Here is a 15,670-nt window from a genome sequence, read left to right as displayed (position 1 = left end):
AGAATATAAAACACAGAAGCTACCACTGCTGCCTTTTCAGCATGGAGTGCTACCTTCAAGGTTCCCCACTAACAGTGTCTTATATTAGACAAAAACTTCAGATCTTGGGATTTCCCCTTCTCCAGACATTTCCTCATGTGTTAATGCTGGAGTTACCTGCTCAGCACATTTTTAACATGTTTTTAAGTAGAAGTTCTTAACTGTTTTTGGGCACTACTTAAGAAATCTAAGAGTCTTACTTACCCTTTTGCTTCAAAAAATAAGATGCTTTGAGTGTCTGAATTTTAGGTATTTGAATTTTGTACTGGCTCTCATTTCAGCTCTTAGGAACCTCTTCTCTGAAGGTAAGGGTGATTGTTTAGCAACTAAGAATTGTCCTGGGATTTTTAGAAAATTATCCATATGATCTTAATTTCACAAATAATTAGGATTTAGCAGGGCTTTTCTGCCCTTCCTCATTTTGATCTAAGAAAGGCACACTAAAGTGTAAGTTAAACACTTAACTGTGTTAAATCTCCACAACTGAACAATGTAACTCATTTTATACACACAGGTTTTGAAAATCTTCAGTAAGTGCAAATAATCATAATCATCACGTACTGATTGAAGTGACCAAGCACACCGTATTTTTAGCTCCATGCTGAAGCTATCTTCAGCTTCCTAGAGAAATTATTTAACTGATCTTCCATTATTCTGCACTTATTTGTCAGGTTAATACTTACAGTCAAGAGGTACATCCAGTGCAGAAATAATTTGGCACAGAAAGAGGACCAAGGAAGTTTTGCTTGTAGGCATGCTCATCTTTTTCATCATGATTTTAGGCTGTACTGAGTAAATCACACTTGAAGTTCAACTTCATAAGACTAGATAGCTTGCAGTAGTTATGTAAGTATAGACAAGAAACCTGGTAAATAAAATGCAAAAAGAATGTTTTGCAGAGTTAAATGATTACATGCATCTTAATAATATTATGAAATACCAGCAGTCTAAATGTTATATCTAAGAATAAAAGTTACACTATGTGTTCTACTGAAATCCAAGAAATTCATAAGTTCTTAGGTCACCTAGATCATAACGCTTTCCTAAAGAAGCTAGTGAAGAACTCCTATAACCTTACTGAATGGAAATACAAATGCCTCTCCTAAAGAATAAAGCATGTCAGTCCATCTAGTTTAACAGGAGTATATATAAAGATAATAGTCTGCTGAAGTAGATTTAGTGGATTAAAGCTCTGAATGCCCACCTAGTCTCTCCTGCAAGCATCCTGTACCATTCTTGGAAAGAGGCATTTTAGGCATCTACTTCAATGAAAATGTGTCAAGCCATGAATTTGTTAAGTAAACTGTGGAAAGTTTCTGCAGCTTTAAGTTAGATATCCCAGCTTCTCCCTGCTTTGGAACTGTTTCTAGTAAGACTGTAGACTGAATTACACAAGACTTCATGAAAGTGCTGAGGTGCTACCATGTGTCACATACCTAGGCTCCTATTTTTGGATAACTGATTCCTCTCAAAATAGGTAACATCAAACTACTTTGTCATTTCTAGCCTGAAACCAAAATCTAATTAACTGTCAGCATATTCTCAAACACTCTCCTCCTCCTTTCATATGTGATGAACTGTCGGAAATTAAACTTAAGGGAAATCTGTTCTTTGAAAAGTGTTAGATTTCCCCCTTCAGTCAAGCATGAGAGATCACATTAGCCATGCAGAATGATTCTGGCTCTCTCCCTATTTTCTGCATTCAGGACCAAGCTCTAGCTGAGAAGAATGTTGGAGGAGTGAAAACTCACTGTCTGCAAGCCCCATCAGCATCACCAGTGACTTACGAAGAGCTATGCAGCCCTAGAAATCCAAACAGTGCCTACACAATGCGTTCTCAGTAAATGGACATCCACCGAGAAAGTACTTCCCAGATGGATCAGAAAGTTCACAGTGATCAGCATGAATTCACCTTGAAGAGAGCACTTTCTCAGCTCTGGCTACAGACATGAAACACAATGCTATCCAAGGAGTTAATGTTGCAAAGAAGTAGCCACTTTACCAATGTTAAATGAAAAGTTGTTTGTGCTTCCTGAAGTTACTTAAACCAGTCTGTGGTAAGAACTTCCCTCAATTTTCACATTACAGAAGAAATTATGCCTCTTAATTGCTACTGTAAATTATCCTTCTCTTTGTACAGTCCTCTGAGAAGAGACTGGAATTAGAAACTTGAACTGAGGCGTGGAGCTCTACTTCTCATCCTAACCTAGGACATCAAACTCCCTGATTCTTACTGTCACTATCTGTAAAACACAGATATTCAAAATAAGAATATTTCAGTAGGTTAAAGTTTTAGATATGTACTACTTGGAGCTGTTGGGAACTGCTGATTGGGGTATCATGGGAGAGGGAAAATTGTGTTTTGACATTCCAAATCATCTCCAGGACTGCATACAGTAATGTAATGACTAATTATTTATCATGGCAGATTAGAAAAATTACAAAACACATCAGAAGAGAGGACACCATAGTTCTGGCCTTTGTATCACTATTTATACACACTGGAACTGCAGAAGAGTCAAGGTGGCATGCCTACCTACAAAATACTAGGAAAATACAGACATATAGCAGTAATGCATGAAAAATATTCAGACATTCCTAAAAAAATAAACTGAATTTTCCTACATTTTAAATGAACACCCTAAATTGCAGGGTGTTGAGCTGGGAAAGGTGAGAAGTGTTTTCTCCATCCCATTTTGGCACACTCAGTTTACTATGCTCCTACTGCAGTGAGCAAGGGGAAGGAGTAGAGCTTCTGTCAAGAGCGCCTGAGAACACTCCAGCACATTTCCTGCAATGAAGTGCTCTCCAGAAATCTGATTTTATTCCATCTACTACAGCTGACTGCTCTTCTCCAGTTAAACTAGGTTCTCACACACTGTTCTGCTTATCTTTATGTCATCTCCTCATTACAGTATCATTGCAATCATCAAGGTGCCCTCTCTGTGCAATGACCTGGGATTTACAGGATACTTTTTGAAGTATTGCACAAGTGAACCTTGACTTCTTTTGTTTTTTGTCCATGCAACATTTCAGTTCTCCTTACGAAACCCTGAAAACCCAATTATCCACTTTATTGTCTTGTTCTTTCGACATGTAAAATGAGTACTGCAGTGATTTGAGAGTATTGTAAAATTAAATTGCATTTGCTTTGAACAAGTACAAATGAATACACAAGCACTGGTGAATCAGGCAGGGGCAATTAAAATGACTGGGAAAGTAATACTCTTGAGAAATTGTCTCATATTGTCTACCTCTGCTACTGCAAAGTTCCAGTAGGATACCTATTGGATCTACTCCTGAGATATTTGGATATTATATGGGAATTCAGCCTCAGAGAGCCGATGTGCCCAAAAGGGTCTGCAATAGAATATTACTGAAAGTGATTTTAGGTTTGTCAGCACAACTGGGTGCTCTTGCTGAATATATTGAAGATTAAATCTGGCAGAATTTAGTATGAATACAACAGCTGCTATGTAGAACTAAACATTGCTCTGACATAACATTATCTGCTACAAAATAAGGACAGGCCTCTAAGCGCAGATCAATGTAAAGGCTTCAACTGCAAAACTTGAAATATTTATACAGCAGATTGCCTTTTCCTCCAGATAATTTATTTATGATCTCTTGTAACTCAGATATTTTTTCCTACCTTTTCCATAGGAAAACACATATATTGTGATAGTTCAGAAGTTTACTCACCAATTTGTACAAAATAATAAGATTTTCTATACCTCCATACCTCCTATGTACCTAACAAAATGTCATTTGTTATGTCTTCTGTACTTATTGATGAGATGCTGATTGTGACTAACAACATGGACTAAAGGTTTAATCTATGGGGTAGCAACCAGGAGTCAAGGTAAATAAAAATGTATGAGCAAAGTGCAATAGTATTTAATCACAAAGTATAATTTCCAAAGGCAAGGGTTTTATGTATGTATTACAAAAAGAAAAACAGGATCAAGTGAGAAGACATTGACCTTTTTTTCACTTAGGAAAAAACCCAAACAATTACTTTTTAAAAATTATCTGCAGAAAGCCACAATTAGAAGAATGAAATCACATGAGGTGAGCCTGAGGTAGATGATATGGCAGAAGATCAAAACAGTTTGTACCCAGTGGTCTCTTCACTGGGACCATTTAGCTATAAACAGCAAAACCAGATACCTCACAAACACTGAAGGAGACTGGAAAAACAGCATGTATATGGAAGGGATAATCTGGAAGGCAAAATTCAAGATTCCTTTTGTAAATCAAAAGGGACAAGGATCTCCTCAATTTTAAGAGCTCAAGAGTAAATGAATCACAGAATTGTTAAGGTTGGAAATGACCTTTAAGATCATCAAGCCTAACCATGGGCCCAGCACTGCCAAGTCCTTAACTGTGTTTCTAAGTGCCACAGTCACACGTGTTTAAATACCTCCAGGGATGAGAACTCAACCACTTCCCTGTTCCAGTGCTTGATAATTGTTTCAGTAAAGAAATTTTTCCTAATATTTAATCTAAACCTTCCCTGGAGCAATTTGAGACTGTTTCCTTTTGTCCTTTTGCTTGCTACTTGGGAGAAGACACTGGCACACCATGGGTTACATCCTTGCCCTCTGAAGGAGTATCCATCCCACCTACTCCCTCTGATACCCCCTGAATCATGTCCTGGCACCGTGGAATTACGATTGGGTCAGGTCAATATCTGCCAAAGAGAGTGTTAACAACAGAACAGTATCCATGACTGTAGAGCAAACACCTACACACCCACGCATGCACACACAGAGGATATTGCACTATACTATACTGGTACTGAAAAATACTGATTTCTGATTGGACTATTAGTACAGACAGCATTAGACACCCCGAAGCTGAGTCAATTGAGGCTCCAAATGATGGAGAGGACACATTTCCTCTAGCTATCTTCAACAGAAGCATACAGCATCTTTAATTTCCTTGTAAGTGCTGCTGCAATATTTCTTTTTTAGGATGTAAGAGTGTAAGGAATTGTGTTCACTGAAATTAAACCTAGTGCAAAGTTAGACAGCATTTTCTAAATGCAATATTGTTTCACTGACTATTCATTTCTACTCAATTACATTATTTTAAGACAAAAAGGTTTTTAGAAATGTGAATGGAATGGTCAGTAACACCATTGGTCAGTAAGAAAAGCGAAAGGGTTGTTAAATTGCAAGACAGAACAACTGGAATATTTCATACACATTAAGAAAATAAAAGGATCCTTTCCCATACAGACATTACTGAATTAATGCAGAACAAGTTAAACACTCGAGATTAGAGAAAAATTACTACTTAGCAAAAAATTTCCTCTACTTCATTTGTCTCAATGCCTGTATTTTTCCTCTCAGTGAAAGACAGATATAATTAGAATACAGGAAAAATAAACAGTTTTCAAGGAAATCTGTTTCAAAGCAGTCTCATATCCACAGAAACATGAAAAGTAATTTCAAATGGTATAAATGAATTTAATGTTTTGTATTTAAAAAAGGTGTTGAAGGTTATAATCAAGAAGCACAACATGCTTGCTTTTGAAGACAACTGCAATGCCCTTATCACTTAACGGAAGGTCCTTACAGGACTTGTGTAGTTTTACACTACACTAACTATGAAATTATTAAGATGATTTAAAATCATTTTAAACAAATGCTTTTAAACTTATTTTTTAGGATAGCCAGTATTTGCAATAACAGGTCACATAAAAACCGCTAATTGGAAACAATTATTTAATTCAAGTATTTCAAATAGAAACAGATAACAATGCACTTAGCATCACACTACCTAAGCAGCAGACACAGCACTACTAGAAACAATAATGCTATATAACAAGAATAATCTTAACTGTTTTTATGGAGGAAGCATAACATAGACTAAACACCCATGTATGTGTTGACAGACCCAGGCAGTATTCAAAATTCTGCTCTTGAATAATCTTCTAGACAATTCAGTCCCCACTGGTTTGCTTTCCCCATCCATCTCTTACCTATTAGATGTAAATTACCCAAGTTATGGTCTATTTCCAGGTAGCTGATCTTAATCCATTTCCCACAGGACACATAGCTTAAGAGTGTCTGAACAGAGGTGTCACTAAAAAGAAATTATTTTTAAAACTTTCTAAAAGCAAACCAAATTAGAACCATTTCTCATACTCTAGAACCCTGGAATAACACCACACTGCTTTCCTCCAAGTTTTTAATTTGTCACAATCTACTGTAAATCTATCCTTTAAAGTCATCAGGGAATACTAAATCATCTTCTGTGATCTCCTGTTCATGAAGCTTAAGCCCATTGCTTTGGATTTGGCTACACTATACATGTCATGAGGACATCCATTTAAAGTGAACTGGATGAAAAATAAACTATGCAGACAGAACTCCTGATTTCACCAAGATCTCCTCAGGACTAATTCAGATGCATCAGGTGCTTATTAGGTTTGATGTTTATATGCACTTGGCCATTTTCAAGTTATTTTGACAAAGGCAGATGGCCTTGTGTGCAATGCTCTAAATGTTCTCAGCAGTTCTATATAGAGCAAAAAATCATCAGCCAGGTTACACTTCTGAACTGCCAATACATTCAGCATTACTGTTTTGGCTCTGAGAATGTACTTAAGCATTCATAGTGGTCTCCTTCCTTTCCACAATCCAGACACAATTTACAGTCTCTCTACTCTCACTTTCTATTTTCCACTGTGGAAGAGCCACTTAGTCCTTGAAACTTCTTTATCAACAATCCTATATTAAGACCTGCCAACTGGTTTGCTATTCATCAAAGTCTGGTCTGTTTTGTTACATAGTTCAATTCATGTTTTTTTATTAATTGGTTTAACGTGGCAGTAAGTCAAATGCTTTTCAAAGTCTTTTACATTGACACCATCATCTTACCAAACTTGTAATTTTACCTGATATTAAAAGATTAAAATTAAGCTTTTGTCAATCATTTGTTTTACAAGCCCTACTTTCCATAAAACTCTGAGCAGAATCAATTTTACTCAAGGCCTTTAATTCCCTATCAGCTGAGTCCTCAATCAGCTTTTTCCATATGTTCACTGTGATTTATATCAGGCTATATTTACCCTGCTCAATCTGCTTGTCTATTCTGAATCTGGGCAGAACACCAGCTTTCTTCCAGTCTTAAGGAACATATTAAAAATGAAAACCTGTGAACCAGATATCTTCCCCACTGTCTCCTCTGGAGCTCACAGGTTGGCCCATCACACCTAGACTTGCTGAATGACATAAAATTATATATTTTCAACATGGATTATTCAATATCTACTAATGGTTACTATGACTAAAGAAGCTTTCCATCCTAATACGATGCATCATAATTTTTTTGTCCAATTCATCGTGTTACTTGAAAAAACATAACAACATCAGAAAACAGTGAAACTGTTTCTAAGACTTGGTCCTATAAAAAACCCCGAATATTTGCCTGCTTATCTCCACCATGTCAATGAACAACACATCTGCCATGAGAACAGAAGCTCTTTCAACACAAGTACCAGTACTGACTGTACATCTGCACAGCTCCAGCACAATGAGATCCAACTGCTTCCAGAATAACTTCAGTATAAGCAGCTGAACCAGCAACAGAGAACTGCTTCCATTATCCCCTCCTTTTCCACTGCCACTGAACTGCACTTGCACCAGGTCATTGGGCACCCACACAGCTGATGCACCCTTGCACAAGGCTGACTCCTCTGGCCCTGCCAGGACTGAGCAGGGTTTGTGCTGCTCCTCCCTGAACTGAAAAATTTCATAGCTGCTATCTGCAGCTATAATCACTATGAACTGGGATCCAGCTTAAAAAGCAGACAGGGGTCCTTAAAAATTCCACTCTTATTTCAAGTGTTAGCTCAAGAAATACAATATATGAGCACCAAAAAATATAGGAAAAAGCCATGAACAACTAAGCACAGAGTTCAAATGTCTACTTAAAGGCTACAGGTAAGCCTGTAAGCTCAGTCATCTGTCATGGACTTGAATCCTTAAAGCAGCCACTTAGAGCTGATTTTTTAAACACTGGAGCAAGGCTAATCTGTCCTTTTACAGTTGTCTTATATATTCCCTGAAGGCCTATATTGGATTTGGCCCTTTTGAGGATTTAAACAGAGCAGCACTTACTTTTTAGATCCTGCTCAGATTAAATTATAAACTGCTTTGGCTGGGCTGACTGTAGACATGGCCAAGTGTAGATAGCCCTCAAATAGGTAGGTAAGCCTAGTAAGTCTGGCAATAGATGCCTACAGAGTCAAATCAGCACCTGAACAGCACTTCTGTACTGAAAATTTAAACAGATGTCTAAGTCTTGCTTGGGTCCTTTCTGGTGTCCTAAATTTTTGACTGGATTCAGATTATTTTGCCTTTTTAATTCACTTACAAAAAAATAATGGAACGGAGCATAAAACTAATGGTTTAGTGACATCTGTTTCAGTAGACTTTAGAGTCATGACAGTCTGGACAAATACACTTCATCTCTTATGAATGTATATATACTTTACTGTCTTTCAAAGACTTGGTTGAGATGTTTGAATTGAGTGTAACTTTGCAAACCTGCTGAAGACCATGAGTTTACAAAGGAGGGAGTGAAAATATAACTTGCATCAATTTAGGGAGAGCTAGTTTGGCTTGAAATAAACCACTAAATATGGGGATCAAGGAGAGGAAAGAATTCTGTTTGATCATTAAAATCCTAAGTTAGAAAGAATTCAGAGTAAGTGAGAGAAAATAAACTAAGAAAACACATGTTTACAGCTTTGTGAATGATAAAAACAGATACCTAGATGATGGTATCATTAGGATAGTTCTTCACACTTTGACACTTTAAGAACATGCAAATGATCTCATAATTCATTAAGTACAAATAATTCAGCCCAAACTTCAACATAACAAACATTTTCAAGTAGCCCACCTCTTTCCCTCTGAACATTTTTGCAATAGAACAATACAGTGCTTATGAGAAAAAATATCAATGTATCATCAGCCTGCTTTGACCATACTATACCATAGTGTGCAAGACAGAACCAGAAGAATAACTGCGAAGTGGGCAGAAGGAAAACGCACCTTTACCCTGAGTGAAGACTCCCAGTTCAGTTCCTTGTACGTCTGCAAAGAGGATGCTCAGCTGAAATACTCCCTGAAATACTAATTTCTTTACCTGGGAGATGTAATGAAACTGATTTTTTTTTCCTATTTTCCCAATTTTTTTCTACCCATCAGACTTCAGAGCAGGGGTTTCAGAGAGATACCTAAGGATAAGGTAATACACTCTGTATTACACTGCTCAATTACCTTTGCATCCCTACAGCTAACCCCAAAAGCACTGACTGTCCAGAAGTATTCCTGGAGTCCTGGAGATACTCTTAAGAAAACCATACTGTGCAAAATAGTAGAATCAGATTCACAGACAGGGCAACTCCTCCCTTGGGGAAGTAGAGAAGAAACCACTAATATTAGCATGAAATGCTGGAATAGTTATGCTAAAGAGGAGGTCACTCAGAATAGGGACATTGCCAGAAACTGAGGACTAAGGCATTCTGTCAGATATAAAACCCTAACAAGTACAGGAACAAAGGAGGGTAAACAGTGCAGAGGGAACAAACTGTACAAATTCCAGCTAGCTGCCCTGGCTACATTTTTTGGTAATGGGGGTTGGGGACTAGCCACCTATGTGCAACACCTATTTAACAGGTAAAAGTTAGCCTGTTTGCTCATTTAACTTTAAATAATTCTGTAAAAGTAGTTACAATTACATCTGTTACCTGCCCACCCTTAAAAACTGAAATGAACAGAGAACTCTGATACAAACACTTCAATACTGTAGAAATATTCTTGCCTTTCTCTCTAAAAATGAGAGTTGATAATCTTCACAATGATTACAGCTGTGCAAATCAACTCTGTTCCTGCTTTATACAGCACTAGTTCATGCTGCCACTGCTCCTAACAGAATTATGTGAGACTTAAGTAAACGAACCAACTTAGTGGACAATGGAAAGGTTGTGAATGTTGTCTACTAGACTTTAGTAAAGCCTTTGATAGTGTTTCCCACAGCATTATCCTGGAGAAACTGGCTTCCCACTACTCTTTCTTGAGTAAAAGCCTGGCTGGGTGGCTGGGCTCAGAGAGTGCTGGTGAATGGCAGTGATTTGGCAGCCAGCCACCAGTGGTGCTCCCGAGGGCTCAGTATTGGGGTTCATCCTGTTCAGTACCTTTATCGATGATCTGGACAAAGGGATCAAGGTCAAAGGACCCTCAATGAGTTTGCAGACGACACCAAGTTGGGTGGGAGTGTTGATCTGCTTGAAGGAAGGAAGGAAGGCCCTGCAGAGGGATCTGGACAGGCTGGATCGATGGGCCGAGTCCAACTGCATGACATGCAACAAGGCCAAGTGCCAGGTCCCACCCTTGGGTCACAACAACCCCAGGCAGTGCTACAGACTGGCAGAATACTGGCTGGAAAGTGGCCCAGTGAAAAAGGATCTGGGAGTTTTGGCCAGCAGCCATCTGAACATGAGCCAGTGTGAGCCCAGGTGGCCAAGAAGGACAATGACATCCTGGCCTGAGTCTGAAATAGTGTGGCCAGCAGGACCAGGGCAGTGATCGTCCCTCTGTACTCAGCACCGGTGAAAACACACCTTGAATCCTGTGTTCAGTTTTGGGCCCCTTACAACAAGCAAGACATTGAGGTGCTGGAGTGTATCCAGAGAAGGGCAATGAGGCTGGTGAAGGGCCTGGAGCATAGATCTGATTAGGAGCAGCTGAGAGAGCTGGGACTGTTTAGCCTGGAGAAAAGCAGGCTGAAGTGGGACCTTATGAAAGGAGGTTGTAACAAGGTGGAGGTTGGCCTTTTCTCCCAAGTAACATGAGATAGGACAAGAGGAAACTGCCTCAAGTTGTGCCAGGGGAGGTTTAGATTGAATATTAGAAAAAGTTTCTTCACTGAAAGGACAGTCAAGCACTGGAACAGATTGCCCAGAGAAATGGCTTAGTCACCATGCCTGGAGGTACACATGGCACTTTGGGACATAGTTTAGTGGCAGACTTGACAGTGCTGTGTTAATGGCTGGGTGTGATGATCTTAGAAGTCTTTTCCAACCTAACCCATTCTGTCATACTATTATTCTGTAAAAATGAATATTTTCAGTTCAGAGCAGGGTAAATACATTTTGATCAACATTTTGGAAGCATAGATGACATTTTGGATGAATCAGCACTGCACCTGTTATTCCTTCCACCCGGAGTCTACTGTTATCCAGAATTCTTTCCATTTATTACTATATTTTTCTTCTTGTTTAAAAGAAACTATGTGATTTTAGCCAGTTTTACCAACACTGACTATCAAATGTTGAAATGGAAAGACCCATGTTGTTATGTTATTTTAGTGAGAAAACTTCAAGTAACAGATATAATTTACTAAAATTCATATTTTTAGCATTTATCCTTCATTTTGCCAGTGTTATTCAATCAAATCTGTGACTGGCTTCATCTGGCTTAATTGCATCTTAGTTTGATTAAGATGTGTTCTATCTTTACTGAAGCTCATTCTGTTAACTTTCTGTTCTCCAGCCATTTTCTTGTATCCTCATTATCAAAGGCCAAGAAAAGAGAATTTATTCAAAAATATAAATGAAAGTCTATTTTTATGCATTTCACATTTATGTAAATGTGAAAAATTTCTCTGCTATTACGATGTTAAAGGATTAGTATGGCTTTTAAATTAATGTATTTTTTGGTTTAATGTATCAAAATAAAACCCGGCGGCATAATTCTCACAATAAATCTAACACTTCTAATAGAGTTTTAAACATCATTAAAAAACTGAAACCTAAATGGGATGTGCTAACCTAAATTTCCATGCCGTTGCTCTTTCATTTGAAATATATTTTATGTGTTAAGAATATTTTCTATTTCCCATTTAAAAGAATCAGAGAAGGCATTTAACACCAATAAAATAATGTAATTTCAGGTGCAATTTAAGCAAGTAGAATAGAACAAAGCAGCTAGAGTCTGAATATGCCTTTTTATAAAATCATTAATTTAAACCTTAAGGGCAAAAAAAAGCTCATTTATTCATCAAGAAGTTAATCCAGTTTGTTCCCTAACTAGGAACATTTTTTTGCATTTTTTGTATGTCTACACTATTAATTAATGAAACAAAAAAAAAATTTACCCAGAACTTCAGATCTATTATGTAAGTAAACATTACACTTTGATGTAAAAGTTCACATTGTTCACAGAATCATTTGAATTTCACATTCATATCACCACTGAGGAGGTAAAAGAAATTTCTTTCATAGTGTTCACTACTATTTTCTCTGCCTTTTAAAACTAATTTATCCTTTACATCAAAATCTCAAATGCAACCAGCACACATTGAAAAAATAGTATTCTTTTCCTGTGTAAATTAAGCTCATCACAGTACTGCACAGTGACACCAATGGATGACAAAAAGCTTTTTTCCATTAGAAGTACTCTCTCACTATATGAGTACTACTAAGCATATGTGATATCTTCCCACAAATAATACTAAATATTGAATTAAAGGAAGATTCTACAAGGTGAAGGAGAAAGAACATTGCAAGAGGAAAACACAATACAAAATCTCAAAATAACAACAACAACAACAAAAAATTCCATAAATTCTGTCATTAGTACTGCAAAAGCACTTCACTAGACAACCTGTAAACCAGACTGTAAATTGGTACTAGCAGACTGATAAGCATATTATTTTATCCACACTAGAGAATGACTACATTTAATGATTCAAAAATAAAAAGAGCTTATTTACATATATACATTTATAATATTTGCATTACACAATGAGGCCTCCAAAGTAATATCTGTTTGTTATGACAATATGTCTAGGCAGAGAAACAAGGTAGTACTAAAATGACTTGAATTCCTATTTCATGAAAAGGCACTGGTTTAAAACATATCCATCTTCTTTCCTAACTACATTTTTTTCCTAAGCCAGGTTATTTGCTATATTTCAAGACATACATAAAAAATGAAAAAGAAATTTCCCTCCAATTACATGTGCACTATGAGCAATTTCTCACAGCACAACTATTAAAAATTATTTAATTCAATTTTGCCAGCTCTAATTTTTTTTTTTTTGCAGTTGTAACATCTAATGCACCTTTTTCATGCAAGTTCAGTATCAAATATGAACATTTCAGAAAGAAAAAATTAAGAAACTATAACAGTGAAGACAAGACCTTTTAGAAGAGAAAATAAATAATTCCTCATTAGCTTTACTTCAAACACTTGGCTACGCTTTACAGATTTTATAAATTACCTTACTCTTTGAGGCAATTTTCAGTCAATCCAGTCATAGTTAAAATAAGAGTGTATCAAGGCAGCTTGTCAGTTAGACCCTTCTCCTTCACACATCTTGAAATATTGATCCTTCAAAGAAAATACAAAGGACTGTTCACTCGACTCTCAAGTAACACCTGCAGGTGAAACAGACATATTAGCATAACACTATTTGGGATTTCAGCACATAAAGAATGAAAAATTGCTATAAATCAACATTAAAGGCCAAAATTATTTTCTCAGACATGCTAATTTGAAATGAGAGAGATGGTGCTGTCCTAGGATTTTTAATTTTACATTAAATTGCCTTACTGCTTATACACCAGAGAAACTGTAATATAACTAAAACCATAAAGTACTCTTTAATCTTTAATATATAATTAAATTTTGGTGGTTTTTAAATTTATCCAGAGATATAGTACCACTTAAAACTGTGCTTTGTTGTATTCATTTTAATCAAATGTTATTTTAATTGGGTCTGTAAGGACATGTAGAAACTACTGCACCATAGGGAAGAAAGTAATTTTTGATCTTCTGTTCTTACATCTCTGAAACCAGCCTGGTTGGCAGTCTCACCTTTAACTTCCCTTCAGGCATTATTCCCTAGGGCTCCCAATTCAGATTTGCTCAAATGAATAACGTATCTCAAAGCAGTACTTCTGGAAAACAAGACATGGAAATGGGGATCTCTTGCCAAATTTTCCATATGGTCTATGGGAAGAAGTTGAAACCTAAGGTAGGGTTCCTGGGAAATGCTTCACAGACCACGTGGGCATCACATGAATGAAAAAGCAACTCTACCCACCAGGTAGGTTCCTGATGTTTATGAAGGTGCCACTGTGTGAGCACACTACAGATCTGGAGGGCCTCCTTCCAAAAAGGAGCAAGATATCAAGACCTTCCTTAGACAAGCAGTTGTGAATGTACTGCATCCTTCCCTCCCTCATCCTGATTTCTCCTAAGCACCATTCCTTCTAGAAGACTGAAAGGGGCTGCCTTTTGTTCCTTCCTTCACAAAACCTTTGAGCTCCACCAGACTGATAGAAAAGCTCCATACTGCTGAGTGCAGCCACCTGTGAAAAGAAAGGGTGATGGGAAATAAAGCCCATCATGGGAAAACACCTTAATCAGACCTTGAATAAGAACAGCCTACCTCATATTGAAGAAGAAGGTTTGAGACGTGGCTTTTCTTACTGTCAGAACAATAAAATACTAAATCAATAATACCCTTGCACAGAAGGGGTACAAGATACAAGAGCTAAAACTGGCTGGCAAATCCAGGCTGCAAAATTAGGACAGCATCTCTCCTACTCCTCCTTCTCTCTTTCTTACAGGAACTTGACTCAAGCTGTTTCACTGCCATGATTTGTTAAGTAGCTCACCAGTTTCTAGCCTAAACAAGTTAAATTCGTAACTATATTCTACAGTTAGGTTCAAATGTTCCAGACAACATTTAACTTGAAATTAAAAGCTTCACTTCCTGTCAAATTTAAGCTAGTAAATCAACTTTCATCTCTAAATGCATGAAAACAATGTTTCTCATTCAAGACATATAAAAAGTTCTAAGGATGGGGTGTGGGGAATGTGTTGGGGTTTTCCCTGTTTTGTTAGGGTTTTGCCCTGAATTTTATAGACAATTGATCACATTTATGAAAGGGGTTATATCACATTGGTTGCCTGTGCAGCAGTCACTAGACAGTGATGAGCATTGCAAGATTCCTCTTCCCAGAGGGAAAAACAGAAAACAGGCATCAACATATTTAGGGGGTTTCAGCAGGACACATGAATACTTTTCCTATAAACATGAAAAGCATAAAAAGGAAAAAAATCTGTGTCTCCTTTAAGATTCATATCTTAAAGTGCTTTGGTTTTCTCACATTTGAAATACAAGTGGAACACAAAACCCAGGCTTTTTGTACCCCTTATCATTGTTTTAAAAATGTGCACACGTTTTCACAGTGCATCACAGGGATCTCTGCATTCATACTTGTCTCATTTTTAACTTCATAACTCATTCTGTAACAGGAGCTGGTGTCTTTAAAAAGGAGTTGCCTAGAAGCATCATCCATGAAATCATGGAGAAGGTGAAGATGAAATAAGATCTTTTCTCACTCTTTAGTCTTGACAGTGAGTTCCCAGCATAAGGCTGGGTCCAACACATTAAATGGATTTTCACATATAATGCTTGCTGCTGGGTAGTTTCCAGGTAAGATAATAAATTTCTGCTTAATTAAACCACATTCCTTTTTTTCCACAACAGCTGATAATCTTGGCTCTTCTCAATGCTGCAAGATGGATTCACATTA

The 15,670-nt window shown here is 37.2% G+C and overlaps 1 protein-coding gene across 37 annotated transcripts in view; it reads right to left on the bottom strand.

Annotated features, from left to right (window-relative positions):
- Nucleotides 1-15,670, bottom strand: part of NRCAM (neuronal cell adhesion molecule) — a 101,606-nt gene that overhangs the window by 67,489 nt on the left and 18,447 nt on the right. For 36 of the 37 annotated variants that reach the window (XM_015628465.2, XM_015628466.2, XM_015628468.2 and 33 more), the window contains 2 exons: nucleotides 13,345-13,501; nucleotides 723-904 (listed from right to left, as the gene is read on the bottom strand). In XM_015628465.2, coding sequence (XP_015483951.1) covers nucleotides 723-813 — 91 coding nt within the window. In that variant the 5' untranslated portion in view covers nucleotides 814-904; nucleotides 13,345-13,501. The remainder of the gene's footprint in view (nucleotides 1-722; nucleotides 905-13,344; nucleotides 13,502-15,670) is intronic. The other variant, XM_015628454.1, reaches the window with a different exon arrangement.

The sequence above is a fragment of the Parus major genome, chromosome 1A (genome assembly GCF_001522545.3).
Source record: "Parus major isolate Abel chromosome 1A, Parus_major1.1, whole genome shotgun sequence".
Lineage (NCBI taxonomy): Eukaryota > Metazoa > Chordata > Aves > Passeriformes > Paridae > Parus > Parus major.
This window is presented reverse-complemented; position numbering and strand designations above follow the sequence as displayed.